This window comes from Peromyscus maniculatus, chromosome 22 (genome assembly GCF_049852395.1).
Source record: "Peromyscus maniculatus bairdii isolate BWxNUB_F1_BW_parent chromosome 22, HU_Pman_BW_mat_3.1, whole genome shotgun sequence".
Taxonomy (NCBI): Eukaryota; Metazoa; Chordata; class Mammalia; order Rodentia; family Cricetidae; genus Peromyscus; species Peromyscus maniculatus.
Window position 1 is genome coordinate 13,256,084 of NC_134873.1, and position 17,621 is coordinate 13,273,704.

At 37.9% G+C, this 17,621-nt stretch overlaps 1 protein-coding gene across 5 annotated transcripts in view; it reads right to left on the reverse strand.

Annotated features, from left to right (window-relative positions):
- The window catches only part of Adgre3 (adhesion G protein-coupled receptor E3), a 54,714-nt gene that overhangs the window by 23,969 nt on the left and 13,124 nt on the right, over positions 1–17,621 (reverse strand). For 2 of the 5 annotated variants that reach the window (XM_076559680.1, XM_076559682.1), the window contains 8 exons: positions 17,261–17,372; positions 13,886–13,936; positions 12,801–12,923; positions 7,157–7,309; positions 5,027–5,242; positions 3,907–3,947; positions 3,268–3,403; positions 2,242–2,343 (listed from right to left, as the gene is read on the reverse strand). In XM_076559680.1, coding sequence (XP_076415795.1) covers positions 2,242–2,343; positions 3,268–3,403; positions 3,907–3,947; positions 5,027–5,242; positions 7,157–7,309; positions 12,801–12,923; positions 13,886–13,936; positions 17,261–17,309 — 871 coding nt within the window. In that variant the 5' untranslated portion in view covers positions 17,310–17,372. Of the gene's footprint in view, positions 1–2,241; positions 2,344–3,267; positions 3,404–3,906; positions 3,948–5,026; positions 5,243–7,156; positions 7,310–12,800; positions 12,924–13,885; positions 13,937–17,260; positions 17,373–17,621 lie in introns of those variants that run through there. The other 3 variants (XM_076559681.1, XM_076559683.1, XM_076559684.1) reach the window with 3 other exon arrangements.

A 17,621-nucleotide genomic window follows, 5' to 3' on the forward strand; every position in this document is an offset into this window, starting at 1 on the left:
AGAATAAAACTGTCTAACACTGTAAATATTAAACTAGTTTCTATTGATACTCACCTGATTATGACAAACAATATGCTGAAAACCATTTGTCTAGTCAAGTACTAACTCCTATAGTGGTGTTAGAGCTTCCAGTAGAAAATTAAAGATGGGTCTATGTAGCAGGAATCTTAAAAGTTCTTATTAATAAAATCAAACCTGAGGCGAGTTATTGGGGTCCATGCTGGTAGATTAGAGAGACAGAACAAGCCATAGCTATCTCACCTTGCCAGTTCCTCAGCTGGTCCTGTTTCCTCGGACTGGAAGCTTCTGTGTCCTCATCCCAATGGCTCTCAGCTGAACTGCTGCTGGAAAGCCTGAAGCTTAACCAGCCACATGCTTAACCAGCCAAATTCTTAATCAGCCAAAAGCCTCTAGTTTCTGGTCCTCACGCCTTATATATCTTTCTGTTTTCTACCACCACTCCCTGGGATTAAAGGCTGGCTTTCTGGGATTAAAGGTGTGTGTCACCATGCTTGGCTATTTCCAATGTGGCCTTGAACTCACAGAGATCCAGAGGGATTTCTATCTCTGGAATGCTAGGATTAAAGGTGTGAGTGCCACCATTTTCTAGCCTTTGTATCTAGTGGCTGTCTGTTCTCTGACCCCAGATAAATTTATTAGAGTACACAATATTTTGGGGAACACAATACCACCACAGGTCTATCTATTGAATGTTGGGAGGTTCAACTCAGAACAGCATTCCATCACTGAAATAGATGAGCCTACATTTGATGTACCCCTTTTAGGATGTGAATCAGTGTACAGGGAAATTAGAATTGTTGGTGAATGTTTTTCTAAATATAAAAATCAAAGCAGTAGGTCCCCATCCCAATCATGCCAAAGCAGAGATCAATGCTCTTTGGGCAGCCTCAGACACACCTCCTGTTTTAGACTAAAATCAATCACCACCTCTGTTATTATTTACTACACTTTTAAAAATCAACTCATTGGGGGCTGGAGAGATGCCTCAGAGGTTAAGTGCACTGACTGCTCTTCCAGAGGTCCTGAGTTCAATTTCTAGCAACCACATGGTGGCTCACAACCATCTATAATGGAATCAGATGCCCTCTATGGCATGTAGGCATACATGCAGACAGAGCACTCATACCTAAAAAAATACATAAATAAATAAAATTAATAAAAAGAATTTAAAAATCAACTCATCTTTATAACTTTATCTTCCTTGGATTTACAGATTTCAATTAGTAGTGATGAGGTAGGAGTATTAGAAATTTGTGGAGTAATACAGCAGAAGTGCCTTCTCTTTCAAGATTACCAGATCTTTCTATATGAAATTCTTTATATGCATTTCCATCTTTTCTTTCTTCATTCTCCACCCCATCCCTCCCTTCTTTATTCAGACATTTATTGAGGGTGATGTCAAACCCAGCCTGCTCTCTGTCTTTGCATGGGAAGTTTGACTGATGCAGACATGGCCCTTTATCAGCATATCATCTATGCCTGCATTTACAAAAAAAAAAAAAAAGAACTCAGAAAAGTTCAATAGTTATGACAAAGAGCCCCAATCCTACAGTATTTGCCATATTGTCTTTTAAAAGAATGAGTTTGTCAGGATAAAGAGCAACTGAGTAACTGCTTTAATAAAAATAAAGTCTTTATAAATCAAATCTCAAAAGCAACAGTGGGCAAGGCAATGATTTCCTGGCACTGTTGAATTTTAAGATGATAGACTATCATACTGAAATTTGACAAGCCTGCACTTTGTCAGAAAGGACAGCAGTACAATTCTGCTCTTACTTCAGTGTATGCTGCAAAATATGCTGCCCTTATAAGAGCCCCTCAACTTTGGCTCTGGGGTATGCCTAATGAGTAGTCAAGGAAGATCTTTTCTACCTGCTGTTAGAATTCCTCTCCCTGGGAAATTGTGAGTGAACGCATCATCATTACTAATTGACATCTGTAAATCCAAGGAAGATAAAGTTATAACAATGAGTTGATTTTTAAATTCTTTTTATTGATTTTATTTATTTATGTATTTTTTTTAGGTATGAGTGCTCTGTCTGCATGTATGCCTACATGCCTCAAGAGGGCATCTGATACCATTATAGATGATTGTGAGCCACTATGTGGTTGCTAGAAATTGAACTCAGGACCTCTGGAAGAGCAGTCAGTGCACTTAACCTCTGAGCCATCTCTGCCCAGTCACTAAGAAGGAGAATATGTTTATTTTAAACACAGTACCTCTACTCTTGCTTTCTTTGAGAGCACTAGTGCAGTCAATCTCCATCGTGTTATTTCCAGCTTCCAGAAGAATCATACTGTTGCAACTCTTCGTTTCATACACTGAATACAATGAGAAATTAAGTTCTTTCACAATTATAACAATAACAACAATAATAATAGTTAATGCTATTACTAGTTGTTAATCATTTGATTGTGAAATGTCTCCTGATAAGACCCACATGCTGAAGGCTTTGTCCTCAGTTGGTAGCTATTGACAGGTGATTGATTGGATCTTGAGAGTTAAGTTAATCAGTTGTTTTATGTGACAGAAGAATATGGGCCAGACAGAGCTACATCAATATTATCATATGTAAGAAGCCAGATTGCAAAGAGGATTGGACACCCTTCCCCTTTTGGACATTTTTCAAAAAAAGCATGTACTATACACACTTGGTACAAGTAGGAATTGTATAAATATCCTACAATATGTTATGGGCCTCATTACCCATGTCTTTGGGGATTCTATTTAAGGCCTCTAACATCATCAGTTTATTTATTTATAACTGGATTCACAGATTGATGGTATTTTTGTAAGATTCTAAAAACTAGTGGGTAAGTTGGAGGAGATAAGCCACTGTGGGTTTGCTTTTGAAAAGTACATCTTGGCCCTTGTTTGTTCTTTCTGCCTTCTGCATAGTATTTTGGTAGAACCATGATATTCTGTCTCACTGCACATGGCCCCACATCATGTTGGCTTTCTCAAAAGAGCCAAATGAAAAGCTGTGACCCAACCATGCTCACCCACTGTCAGGTGAACCTTCTATGCTTGAAGTGGATTTACTCAGCTATTCTGTCATAGTGATGAAATGTGACTAACTCATTCTTAACTCTCCCATGTGTGGGGAGAGTGCTACTCATGTGGTTGTTTCATATATCAAGTCTTCAGTTCTGGGAAATAACAAATTCTATTCCTCATAGGCCATGAGTATACCAGGACCCAATCATTTTTATGATGCTATAATAAATCAACTTGATATTTCTTACCTATACCCAGTGTAGAATTTTCACCCTTCATTGGTACACCGGAGTATTCATCCAATATGTGGCGTCCCACTTGGTGAAGTACTGTGGTAGCTCTTTTTGCAAAGTTCTTTTTGGATTCACGTTCACTCCACTCTCCCTTTCCAAAAATATAGCCAATTATATAGATTCTTATCAAAACTTAAAGAACAAGGAATGTGACCAAGTTTTGCTGCCTGGTGCCAGAAGCTAACAACCTTAGCCATTGTGCTATGGGATGAGTGATACATTATTGACATTTTACGAAAGTCTTTGACTGAAAGATAAAATACTATAAATCCACCCCAAATTTTCTCAATTTCCATGGACATATTATTGTAGTTAATTCCCAGTGGTAGAAGGTTGTCTTGGACATGTTAGAAGGGTGAGATATGTCACAGTCACAGATATTTTATAAGTTAGTTGTAGGTATAACAGCTCCCCATATCATGACAACAAAAACTACTATGCATATATTTCCAGGTTTACCTGGGGCAGAGGACAAAATAGACTATGAATAAGAAGTACTCTATAATAAGAATGAGTATCGGTAGGGCTTATGCAAGAGAATTACACAGCAAGACAAACTAGATGATTTCCAAACCAAGATATTGCTCCACTCACCCAAATATCTGCTTGTGTTCCTATTTTCTTCCCATTGTTCACTGAAAAAAAAGCCACACTTAAATCAGATATGGAAAACACCACATCTTCACAATTATTTACCAATCACCCTCATGCTGGATATTTTCCTGGTTGCTCTGCAGCCCGTCCATGTTCTTATTGTTGTTTTTGTTGCTGTTTATTTAGTTGGCTTTGGAATTTTTTTAAGAGAGAAAGAACATATAGTTGCATGTATAATGAGAGGAAAGGATCAAAGAGAAGTTGTAGGAGAGGGAAAAACATGATAAAATGTATTCTCAAGATAAGTTCTTAAAAATGTATTTTCAAAATAAATTCTCAAAAATAAATAAAAACATTAAAAAAAGAAGTTGAAAATGTACCCTACAGCTGAATCTTGTTATTTCTTCTATCATAATACATATGTAAATGGTCTTTGTTCATATACCATGCTGTTTTCCTTTTGTATCATTTCCTACTTCTTACCAAATCTTTTATCATTCCCAAACCCTTGCTACTATTGTGATGTATTTTTACATTGGATCTTAGACATGCTTTTACTATGTTAGGATTTTAGAAGGGAAATAGTATCTTTGTTGTGCAGCTATGTCCTCTGAATTGAAACCTGCTCTTCTGGATAAGACCCATTAAAACTCAGTAAGTAAACAAAATTCAAAAGCCTCAAAGAAGTTTATGAAACTTAGAATATTCTCAAGCCCCTCTCCCCTTGGTTATACAAGCAGTAACAATTGCTGAGGAGAGAAGATTCTCTAGTTAGATCAGATGAATTGCTTTAAAAAATGCATTCAGGGAGCTCCATATCTGTGGAGAGTTGTAATCTCTGCTGTGTGGGCTTTTTGAAATAGCTCCTATTAGTAACCACTCAATGACAGTCTTGTAAGTAACTCTAGTAAACTCACTGGCTCAGTAAGTTAGATGTGGGTAGAATCATTGGTGAATAACTTATTCATATCATCCATGAAAAGTCATATGGCATCAACAAAACCAGAGATGATTTTTGAAAGCAACAGCAGTGTAGCCCCTGTATTGGATTGTAGGACATGTAACAGTGTCTGGTGTTTGTGATGATGGATGTCTGCAGAGGCAATCCCAATATGGCTACCTTTCCTCAAATAGTAAGGCATAATGTGCCTTCTTGCTGTAGTGGTGGTGGCATGCTCCCTGTGATGTAAGATAGGATATGCAACTGAGGGTAAGCTGCCTGAGAGTGGAGTGTCCGTGGAAGGAATCACAGAGTGGCCATCTTCTACTTGGTATGTAGTGGCAGGCATCATTGATGATTGGAGTCCATCAAGGTATTGTAGGAAAGCCAACCAACCTGATGATGGAGTAGAAAACATATTACAATCCTTGAAATTAGCATATGTGGGAGGAGGTCATAAGCAATCTGTGGCATCCATTGCTTGACCTTTGTTGTGTGCATAAAGGCATGCAACTAAGTTCAGGTCTCTTCCCAGAAAGAGCTTAGCAGATAAGAGAGGAATCACACTGAGAAAGAGTATTGCATTAGTCTCTTGATTTGGCAGGGAAAGCAGAAAAGTGGGAATATAAGATGTAGGTATTGGCTATTCCCTAGACCTGGCTGGATTAAAAAGTAAGAGACTATAAATTAAATCTGTGGTAAAGAACCCTACCTGGGATCCAAAACTTTGGACTCATAGAAAAAATAAAGTAATAAGTGAAAGATAGCAAGATAAAATTAGAGAAGATAGTACCAGATTTGACTTGAAATAGAAAGGAAGAGAAATACACAATTTACAGTTAGACAACACTTGTATTAATAGCTGAGAATGAAAAACAATGATAATCACAGCCAGACAATATTTTTATTAATAACTGAGAATAAAAAACAATGATAATCATCTCACATGGATTAGGGAAGTCTTTTAAATAAATAAATAAAATATAAAAGATATTTTATAACCTTGCTAATGAGGTTATAGAAGAGACTGGTGGATGTGATCAGTCTGAGTGCTAGGAAAGCTAAAAATTTATTATTATTATTATTATTATTATTATTATTATTATTATTATTTCATATCTATCCATGAGACAAAGAATGCATAATCTGAAAGTCAAAAAAAGTCCTTAATGGGATATCATAGAGAAGCTGTTGGTGACATCTGTTCATCAGCAGGTAAGGCCTCATTAACAATATTGATTGAAACACACTAGAAGAAGGGCAGTCATTGCTGAGGAAAATAGGCATTAAAGAGGTGTCATTTGTTTCTTTGACTGATGAATCTATTTCTTCTACCAATAGCTGAGGCACCCCCAACTGGATCAGGCCCTCTGGATAAGTGAGACAGTTGATTAGCTTGATCTGTTTGGGAGGCATCCAGGCAGTGGGACCGGAACCTGTCCTCAGTGAGTGAGCTGGCTGTTTGGAGCCTGGGGCTTATACAGGGACACTTGGCTCAGCCTGGGAGGAGGGGATTGGACCTCCATGGACTGAATCTACCAGGTTGAACTCAATCCCCAGGGGAGTCTTTGCCTTCAAAGATATGTAAAATTAAATTAAATTATAAAATTAAAAAAAAAAGAATCCAAAAAAAAGAGGCATCATTTGATGTCCAGCTAATTGGCTCTTATAAGATGGTGTTCAGAGATTTCACAAAGATGTTGCTCTATCAGGTGACTTGGACCTGACATGGACCTAAGAGGAATTTGAGAAGGGGAAACATCAAAAGTTCTTGCATGAAAAAACAATTTTTTAAATTGTTCACTAAAATCAATTTGTAAATGAAAGCACTGCCTCTTCATGCAGCATTATTTAAAGCATGATATTCTGTGTGACCTGAGCAGTAAAATATATTGTGACTCTTGAGAAGCTGATTTATCATTGCTGTAGAAAGAAGTTGCACACGAAGAAAGGCTTGGGAATATTAGCATGAACTCAAGGGGTTTACTGTGAATACAGATTGACATGTGAACTGAATTTGGTATTATTTCCAGATAAAGAAGCTGTGAAGTTGTGAAGAAAATCAGAGCTGTCCATTTATAGAACAAGGGAAGAGACCTGTATTGGAGACAAATTTGGAAGGTTTTTATTTGGAAATGTTTATTTGATCCCATGGACTAGTTGGCATTGCATTGTAAAATGTCAAATACAGCAAAGAGATGAAGATATAAAAATAACTCTAATATTCCAGCCAATTGTAGCATAGCTGTCATAAGCTATATCCACCCACCTGCCCTTGCATAATGGAAAAAAATGTATGTATAGACTTACCGTAACAATTAGGATCATCAATATCAATAATGCCAGCTACCCAGTTGAAGATAGGGTATTTTATTATACAGCTGCATGTGTAAGTTCCAATTTTATTTTTACAATATGACACATCCTTGCACACCAGCACCTCCAATAGACACTCATTAATATCTGCAAATGAAGAAAAATCACTTGCTTTCTCTTGCCTGTAGAGTTTCTACTGCTATATTTCATTTGTAAATTTACCAAACAATAACCTTTGTTCTTTGTTAGGATAAATCAATATGATAAAGATGACAGTTATCCTTGAATTAATTTATAAATGTAATGCAATTCCCCTTCAGAAACTGTTTTTATTATGTCTCCAAACACATACCAAAAGCAATTTAAGGAAGTAATGGCTTATTTTGACTTGTGATGTAAGTGTGGGAAACAGTCATTGATAAAAGGAAGACATAGCTACAGATATAGTTTGTCACATTGCATAAGTAACCAGGCTTCAGAGAGAGATGAATACTGGTACTAAGCTGATTTTTCTCTTAGTTGCCTTTTCATTTAGTCTGGAATTCAAGTCTATGGAGTCCTGTCATTCACATTCAGGGTACATCACCCTTCCTCATTGAAGACTCACTGGAAAGATCCTTACAGAAATGCCCACAGGTGTTATTCCAAATACAGTCAAGTTGACAGTGAAGATTAATTATCACAAATGTCAACAAAAAACACACATGTGCTTTATAGAGTAACATGCCCAAGCAATAATACCCAGAGAACTATGAGGTGGGCAGCAGCAACCTTCCAGACGTTGAAGTATTTTATATAATACTCAGAATAGTGATGAGGTACTAGTAAATGAATGAAAAAAAAATGAATAGTGGAATAGATTAAAAGCTGAGAAGTGGATTTTAGGGCAAGGTGATGGTGGCAGTAATTTCTCCAATACTGTGACACACTTCCAAAGTAAGGATTGAGTAGCTTCTTTAATGCTGATTCATGTAGTTTGTCAAATTGACTCAAAGCATACACCCAGCAACAAGGGAATGGTAGTGGTTTAAATAATAAATATTCCCTACAGGCTCAAATATTTGAATAATTACTCTCTGTTGGTAGCACTGTTTAAGAAAGCTATTGGAATAAGAATAACACTGTCTTCAAGTATTTATGGCGTTGTCCCACTTTCTCCTGGATCCTTCTGATTCCTGTGTGTATTTGAGATGTGGTATATCATCTCTGACTGCTTCATGCTATGGCTTTCCCTGGACTTTGGGACATTATGGACTTTGTCCCTGGAACCATAAGCCAAAACAAGCATTTTATTCCATGCATTGCTTTTGGTTATGTCATTTATAACAGCAACAAAAGTATAATTAACACAGAAGTTGAGGGGCTGAAGAGATAGATCAGTGTTTAAGAGCACTGGGTACTCTTTAAGAGGACCCAAGTACAATTCCCAGAATCCAAATGGCAACTTTTAACCATCTGTAACTTCAGTTCCAGTGGAGTGGACCTGTTACCTTCCAGCCTCCATGGGTACCACATGAATATGGCACACAGACATGCATGCAGATAAACACCAATATACATAATATAAAACAGAAAATGAAGTTGATACTATGAAGTGGAGTTATTGCTGTGATTGACTTGACCATGCTGTCCTTTTGAGGAAAGTGGAAGACTTTGGAAGTCTGGACTAGAAACCTGGTTGACTCTATAAGCAGAGCTTTATTAGCTGTTATTGAAGGATCTCAAAACACAATAGTGCAAGGAGGACATTAGAGGTCTGAGGCAGAGGAGAGATCTCAGAGAAAAATAAGTTCTCTGTTAGTCCCTGGATTAGAGGCTACTTGTGTTATACTTCAGTAAAGAATCTAGATGTTTTCTGCCCTTTTTCTGATAATTGGTACACATCTAAACTTAAAAATAATTGACTAATTTACTCATCAGAGGACATTTCCAGGCAGCACAGTTCTGAATCTATGCCTGGTTGTTACTGATTATCTCACTCACTTCTATAAGGAAAATCAGAAAGCAGGGCAGAAAGAAACTTAAAGTATTCACTGTAGAGAGAAAAGAATCCTAGAAAGTTTATCAATGCCCCCAAAGAGGCTGTGATTGTTGGAGGTTAGAACCTCAAGGTTAGACCTCTTGCTCTGCACTGGAACAATGAAAAGGAGCCCTGAGGGCAAGACTACAATCAGCTACTGAAATGAGAAAAAAGAAGACCTAAAGAGCTTTTTTGTGAGAATGCATAGCAACTACTTTGCAAATCTGATCCAAGGAGGCAAGGGCCCATCCTGAATGGCAGCAGAACTTGGCACTTTTGTCACCAAGTTATCAGCTTTGGAGGCATGAATAGTGCAAGAATGAGGGTGTTTTGGACTCTTTCTGTGGATTCAGGGACCTCCTGGGGGAAGGCAAAGTGGGCCAGGGCATGCATTCATGAGAGAAGGCCATGAGAGCCTACTGTGCGGATTTGTAAAAGTGAAACCTGTATTGCAGTGGAGATCTCAAGTGTTGCAGTTGCCAGAGCTATGAGATACCTGCCAAGAAGAGCTTAACAGAAGTAGAACCAGCTCAAGAAAGAGAGAGAGAACTATGTTGAGGCAGCAAGCCCAGAGGAGCAGAGCCATCTAAGTCCTTATCAGCTAATGACCCAGATACCAGACCTGGAGCTTCAGCATTTGAGGTTTACCCTGCTGTGTTTCATACGCTTTGTGTGACCTTTCCTCACTATGTCCCCACTACTCCCCTTTGGAAAGGTGATGTATGCTCTGTGCCATCGCATGTATGAAGCCTACAATTTGTGCTTCGGTTTTACAATGGTCACAGTTAAGAGACCATTGAGTCTCAGAATAGAATTTTAACTTTGGACTTTTGAGCATTGTATAGACTATAAGGGACTAGGGGAATATTTAAAGTTGGTCTAAATGCGTTTTGTCACACAAGATACCCATGAACCTATGACAGGCAAGGTATCAAATATAACAGTTTAAATAAAAGGGACATATGGCTGGCTACTTGTAGTACCTGTTACCATATCAAAACTCATGCTGTCCTCTAGGCCCCCTCAGTATCACAAATACTTGATATACATTTCAAAGTTCATGCTAGCATCCTAGCCCTTCTCACCTCCTCCCCTACTCTAATCTCCCTCCCGCTTATTGGATATCCCCCAGCTACTCATTCTCCTTGCAGCCCTGCCCTCCTCTCTCTGTTTTGCTCCTCTCACTGTGTTTTCTCTATTCTCCATCCCCTGCTAATCTCCCCTCTCCTGCAGATAGCCATGTCCATGTCCAGTCTTCTGGCCATGTTAAATTTTCTTTCTCTCTCCACTTTGGACCCTTCCAGATGTCTCTGGCTATTCTCTATCTCATATATCTCCAAAAAAAAAAAAAAAAAAAAAAAAAAAAAAAAAAAAAAAAAAAAAAACTTCCCTGTAACCATACGATGAAGCAGTCATGTCATCTGTTTATACAAATACCTGATGCCATGCTTATTCCCATCATTGTAGACTCCTTTCCTTGGAACCATAAACCAAACCAAACTGTTTCTTCTGTATGTTGCTTTTGGTCATGGTGTTTATCACATTAACAAAATTTACCTAATAGAAGAATAAATTCAGGATAAAGGAGCTCACTATTAGAAATGGATAAGGGATTAAAGGCATGCGCCACTTTAATCCCAGCACTCGGGAGGCAGAGGCAGGCAGATCTCTGTGAGTTCGAGGCTAGCCTGGGCTACCAAGTGAGTTCCAGGAAAGGCGCAAAACTACACAGAGAAACCCTGTCTCGAAAAACAAAAAACAAAAAAGAAGAAATGGATAAGGGTAATGTTGAAAGAGAATACTACTTAAAGCTTTTCTGACACAATGCTCATACTGTCTCAAGAGACAGGTGGAAAGAGAGAGAGGCATCAATACTTATATATCAAGGAATAGATTTGGCTTAAAGACTGCAATTATCTTTCTAGCAGGGATACATTTAATAAAATAGGGTGAGGGCCAAGAAAAGCTTAAGAAATTCTCAGAGAAAGTAGATGTGATGTAAATGATCTACAAAGGACCAGAACTGATGTTGATAACAAAAAAAAGTGTCAACTTCTGACTTTTCTAAGGTTACCAATCTACTTCTATCTTTAGGAATATTACTGATTTTTTTCTTTATAAATAACTCTCTTGTTCCCACTGCCCATATGTTCCTGGTCCAATTCGAGGTTCTAGGATATAAGAACTTAGAAATCTCAGCAGGTTCTCCCAAAATTCTGATTTCTTCCCATAATAACATGACCAGTTTTTGTGAACATCCATTTTCACTGCTGGCAGACCAAAGTTGAAGTTTAAGAGAGGAGACTGTTTAATGATTAGTGTTAATTGTCAAATTGATGCAACTCTAGAACTAGAGTTGTGATTATTAGTTTTAATTGTCAGCATGACAGAAGGTAGAATTGTCTGGGAAGGGATTCTCAATGAGGAATACTGTAGATTCTGTTAGCTTGTGGGCATGCCTCTAAGGGATTCATTTTATTGAGTTAATTGCTGTGGGATGACCTTCTACCCTGAATGTGAACAGAACCATTTCTTGAGCTGGGCCAAAGACTGAGTGAAAAAGGAGACAGCTGCCTCATATCTGGCCTTAAATCATTCATTCTGCCTCTGTTCATGATTGTGGCTGTGAATAGCTGTTTAATGTTTCATCCACCTTGATTTTCCTATAGTTATGGACTATAATCTGGTATATTGAGCTAAGACAAACTATTACTTCTCAAAGTTGCTTATTTCAGGGTATTTTGTCACAAGGAAAATGAAACAAAGAGGGCTACAGATCAAAGATTTCTTGATCCAAAGAGTCACATGGTCCTTGTCTGTCCAAAGAGTATAACACAAGCACACTTGGTTAATACCTTTACATTGTCAATGATTCTTCTAAAGATCTCTGAAATCTGCATGATCTATCAATGTTTGATCAAGGGTCATATGAATTTTCAATAACAATTAAACTAAAACTTTATGCTCTTTGTTTTTTGTTGTTGTTTTTTGTTTTTGTTTTTTGTCAACATGGCACAATGAAGGCTCTTTTTGAAAAAGGGACCTCAGTTGAAAAAATGCTTTCATAGATTGTTGTATTTTTGTGAAGAGACATTATGAAAAAGGCAACTTATGAAAGAAAGCATTTGATGGGGGCTTATCATGACATGAAGCATGGCAGTTGACAAGCACACGTGGTGCTAAAGCAGTAATTGGGAGATTACATCTCAGTTGATCCATAGGCAGGAGGCAAAGAGAGCTAACTGGGAGGGTCATGAGCTTTAAAACCTCAAAGCTCCCACCCCCCAGTGCCACACCTTCTTCAACAAGCCCACTCCTCCTAATCTTTCCCAAATAGTTCCACTAACTGGGAACACAGCAGTTAAATGTATGAGCCTATGGAGAACATTCTCATTCAAATTGCTACATTATGTAAGCCTCTAAGAGCAATCAAGTAAGCAGCACACCTCCATGGTTTCTGTTTCAGTTTCTATATCCAGTTTCCTGCCTTGAGTTCCTGGCTTCTGTCTGTAATAGAATGTTACCTCGAAGTGTAGGATGAAAGAAACCCTTTCCTTCCCAGTTTGCCTACAGTGTTAATCACAACAATGAGAAGCAAATGAACACAGACTCCTTTACCTTCGCATTTCACATGGGGCTCAATAATTATTCCTTTATCAGGTCCTGCCCAGAATCCATCTTTACAAATACAATGAGTGCTGTTGTAGCAGGAGGCATTTTCATGGCATTGAGGGCAGGATGCTGCAGGGAACACACAGTACATTTATGCATTGTCTCATGTCCTTTGCGGGATTTCTTTGTATCCATCCCACTGTTTGATATAAATGCTCACAATGACTTCCCATGGCCATATTCTTTTTTTTTTTAAATATTTTTTTAAGTTTTATTTATTTATTATGTATACAGCATATATGACCGCGGGCCAGAAGAGGGCACCAGATCTCATTACAGATGGTTGTGAACCACCGGTGGTTGCTGGGAATTAAATCAGGACCTCTCGAAAGGCAGTCAGTGCTCTTAAACTCTGAGCCATTTCTCCAGCCTCGCCATATTCTTATATAAATATCTATTTTCCAAATAGATATTTGGAAAAATATTCAAATTTTTGTAAAATTTCAATTAGGAGGCCTTACTTTTCCTTCCCTAGGAACTTTCTTTAGCCATCAAATCTTCATTCATCACCAGAGGACAAGTTAGTAATGCCTTCCCATGAGGAGTGGCTCCTTATACCAATGACTGACAGGAATGGGTCTACAGAAGACTCAGCTTCAAGAGCTGTGGAGATGCCTCGGTTGCCTATTTAAATATGCTCTAAAGTAATATTGATCTGTAAGTATGATGACCTGAGTTCAAAACATGTATCACAATGCCAGCAATGACACAAGTTTAGTGCAAGAGCAGAAGCTAGCATCTTTCAGTTCTCTTCTAAGGAACCAATTATCATGTGTAGATTTTGACTTCTTCATAATTATGGTATCTTATCATAGTGATATCATGAGCATCAAATGCAATCTCATATGTAGTTGTTCAGATAAGTGATGTAAACAATGATGGTGATGATGAAGATGTTAGAGATAGGGCAATGGTACTTAATATAAAGATCATAAAAAGTTCAACACTTAACAGTGATCACTTCACTTCCAGGGTAGATGATTCCATACCCCACTATATTTTACCCCAGTTTAATCCATGAATAGACTCACCTGAAGTATTCTTCAGCTGTAATATTGACCAGACAAGCAGGACACCAAGAGCTAAAAAAGAAATAGGAGGAAATATTCAAATTGGGTTCCTTTGGGGCCCTAGCTCTGCTTGCGAGTATTACAATCTTTGTCTGCCTTATAGAGAAGACTCTTAAACTCATCCACATTAGTTCACTACAGTGGTCATGGTAAATTGTGATGAGTATTGCATTACTGAAAAAGAGAAAATATATTATTGTAGCTGTGAACCCACCAGTGAACCCATATGTACCTCCAAGGCTGGTACATAGATTCCACACCCACAAGCTCTGTTCTATATTTAAGACTCCCTCTTATCAGTGTAGGCTTCTAAGCCCACATTGTGTATGAATCTAAACCCAATCACCATATGAAGAAAATCACAGTGCAAAAAGAATGCATATGTTGGGTGACTTTTCTAGTCGAATCTGTTTTTATTATTCTCAGAAATAGAAACGCCCTGGTTGATTTTGTCAAAAACACAAACCTGTCATAGCTTGGAAGAGGGAATCTTTATTGAAGTATTATTTGCTCCAATTGGCCTGTAGACAACACTGCAGGTGTTTTCTTGATTAGTAATTGATGTGGGAGGGCCCAAGGCACCACAGGCAGTGCCACCCCTGGGCAGGTGGCCCGTAGTTGTATAAGAAAGCTAGCTGAGTAAGCCATGGGAAACAAGCCAATAAGCAAGATTCTTCTTTGGTCTCTGCTTCATTTCATTCTTTGTGTTCTTGCCTTGAATTCTCTTTATGAGAATTGTAATTGTAAGCTAACATAAATCCTTTCCTCCCTAAATTCTTTATTTTTACCACAGGATCAGAAAGCCAACTGGGACAAGAATCTAATAATAATCCAAAGGAATTATTCTACCTAAGTCTACCTTGGTGATCCAATTAGTTTAATTGAGGTTACTTCCAGGAGCATGTGTGAGGTCTTACTTACAGGAATATGGTCAACTGAAGTACAGGTATGCCACCAAAGAGTTTCTTTCCCAACACAGGAATCATTACTGCTTATTTGCCTTTTGGGAAACAGGCAACAAACATGCTCTATGAAAACCCATCTCCATAAGGGAATGTTAGTGAATCTAATGTGAAAGTGTTCTTTCAGTATCAGTATCAGTATGATCTGATTCAAATGTTCCAGGCATATGTGCCATGAAAAGAGTATTGGGTTCCACAAGAAGGTGAAATTGATTTCAATGCTATATTTTATATAAGAGGGTTTAGACATTAGCATTCTACCATCTACTCATGTGTAATTAGAAAAATTTATATTGCTATACATGTTATTTAAAATACTCTATATTTTGTGTGTATTGAGTCTCTGATCTAGTACAAGTTTCAGAAATGTGGTACATCTTCACTCACATTGAACATATTCCTTGTGCCCAAGTGATGGACATGGCTGATAGTGATAGTGTTTATAGGGGACATTTAACCTACAGTAATGCTGATGTTCTCGGGAAGATGAGTGAAAAGTAGAAAAGCACAGACCATATGTATTGGACCTCATAACTTCTAGCTCATGCAAAAAGCTTCACACACTACTTCACAGATGTCATGAGAACTAAGTCTCCTCCATCCTGGGACCAGAAATTTTCAGATAACAGTCCCACAAATGGAGAATGACTGAAGCCAGAAACATTCCACTGTGCACTATATGAGCCCATAGCTATTCCATATACCCTTGATGCAGGAGTGTCCTCAGGACCTTTCCTTCACCTGCACAAACAAAAATATGGGACAAAAACTATCCTCTAAGTCTAGCTCAAGTGTCCTGCTCCTGGGGCTATTTACTTGGGCATAATAGTTTTCTTCTCCCTACTCTCATATAGGGTACCATAAAATAATTAATTCTGTGCTCTGAGGTGGGTGAAACCCGTTTCACATTATCACTCATCTGGATCCCTGACGACCCCTTTGCCTAAAGGTTGATCTTTCTCCCACTCTCTCAGTTTTCACTTCTCCTCCCTCCCCAAATCCTACCAAGGAGGACCCTGAAAATACAAGGACAGTGTCACATTGAGATTGAATAGCCATGCTTTGTAGATATCTGATTCTGCTGATATGTTTTTGAACAGATATTTTTACTGCTCATAGAAAACAAATGTTAGAGTTAAAAGGAAAGTTAGGGTTAAGACTGTGACACTGAAAACTCTGAAGATAAATAATAGGGATTACAGGTAAATATGAAATAAGCAAGCTGACCAGATAAGAGGAAGTAGAGTACTCTGGGAAACAAAAAAACAGCCATGCAGTCTCAAACTGACTCACCATCCTTTCTCGGGAACATATACAAGACACTGTGGCAATCTAATCTATGTTTGCATCTAATTGCAACACACTAAATTCTGGATAAAGACAGCTTCTAAATGTCTCCAGCTACTCTAAGACCACTCTAGCCAACCTCACAAAGAAGGAACTAAACCTTGGGTAAATAAGAAAACCCATAACTACTCTTGATATCTCTGATGAAAAGTAGCAACCCCTGTTCAGTCAAGACAATAGTTCATTAAAACTAAAGCCGATCACACAGTGTGAAAATAAGAGAAGGCAGTTTAATTGATGAAGAGCCATGCCAAGATTGAGAGTTAGCTGATTAAGCGAAACCCAATGGATGATATGATGGCTGATCTTGGTTATCAAATGGGTAAAGAGGGCCTTAGTTGAAGAATTGTCTTTATTACATTTACCTGAGGACAAGAATATGAGGCATTTTTTGATTGCTAATTTGCACTGCATAGAAAGTAGGATATACACATTCATCTCCAGGTGAAGTTTGCCTCCATCATCACAGGGCACTTAATGATGATTTTAATATTCATACTCACCTTTCTGGTCTTTTCTGGCCCTTCATATAAGACAGAAAACTCCGAAGTGGGGCAATGACAGAGAAGGAAGTGAACCAAATTGAGCAACCAAACGAGATAGAAACAAAATATAAAACTATTTCTTAAACTGTGATGTGCAATTAATCATTTTATGTCAGATCCAAGAACACATTGCACAATTTTAGACACTGAATATTTATTATTATTATTACTATTATGATGATGATAATGATGATGAAAATTTTGCAGATTTTTATTTTCATTCAAATCTGTGAGCTTCTCTGATAGATTGCTTTTCTGTGTAAAATGTCAGCTTTTGCTGAAAGTTTGGTTTTGTTCACTATGGGTTTTCATTTTCTTTGGTACTTATAGGCACTGCATGAGGAATCTCAAACCAAGAAATGCAACACAAACAGTTAATAGCACAGTCACATGACACTGTTGCTAGAAAAACTAACAATTATGGGTAAGAAATGCTACAACAGCAAAGCTACAGGGAGATGAGAGTACTCTTTTCCACTTACCTGTGGCACGCAGCAGGCACCTGATTCCCATATCTCCAGTAGCCAGCATCAAAGATCTGAGAATCTATCCAACAGGACTGGGTGAGAGGCCAGTAGTAATACTGCAGTGTGTCTTAGAAATATAGCCATAACATAATTAAGAAAATTAATGGGAAGCAGTGGAAATAACACACTCATATGTAATTGATCCTTCCCATCTTTCATTTTCTGCATTTAAAAAACACTGTCTGACAATCAAATTCTGATTCTTGCTGAACTGTCTGTAAGTCCTCATATCCTGTATGTCTCCCCCTTTCTCAGAAATTCTGTCCCTTTGACATTTATGTTTACCTTCACTTTCAAAAAATCTACTATAAAATAT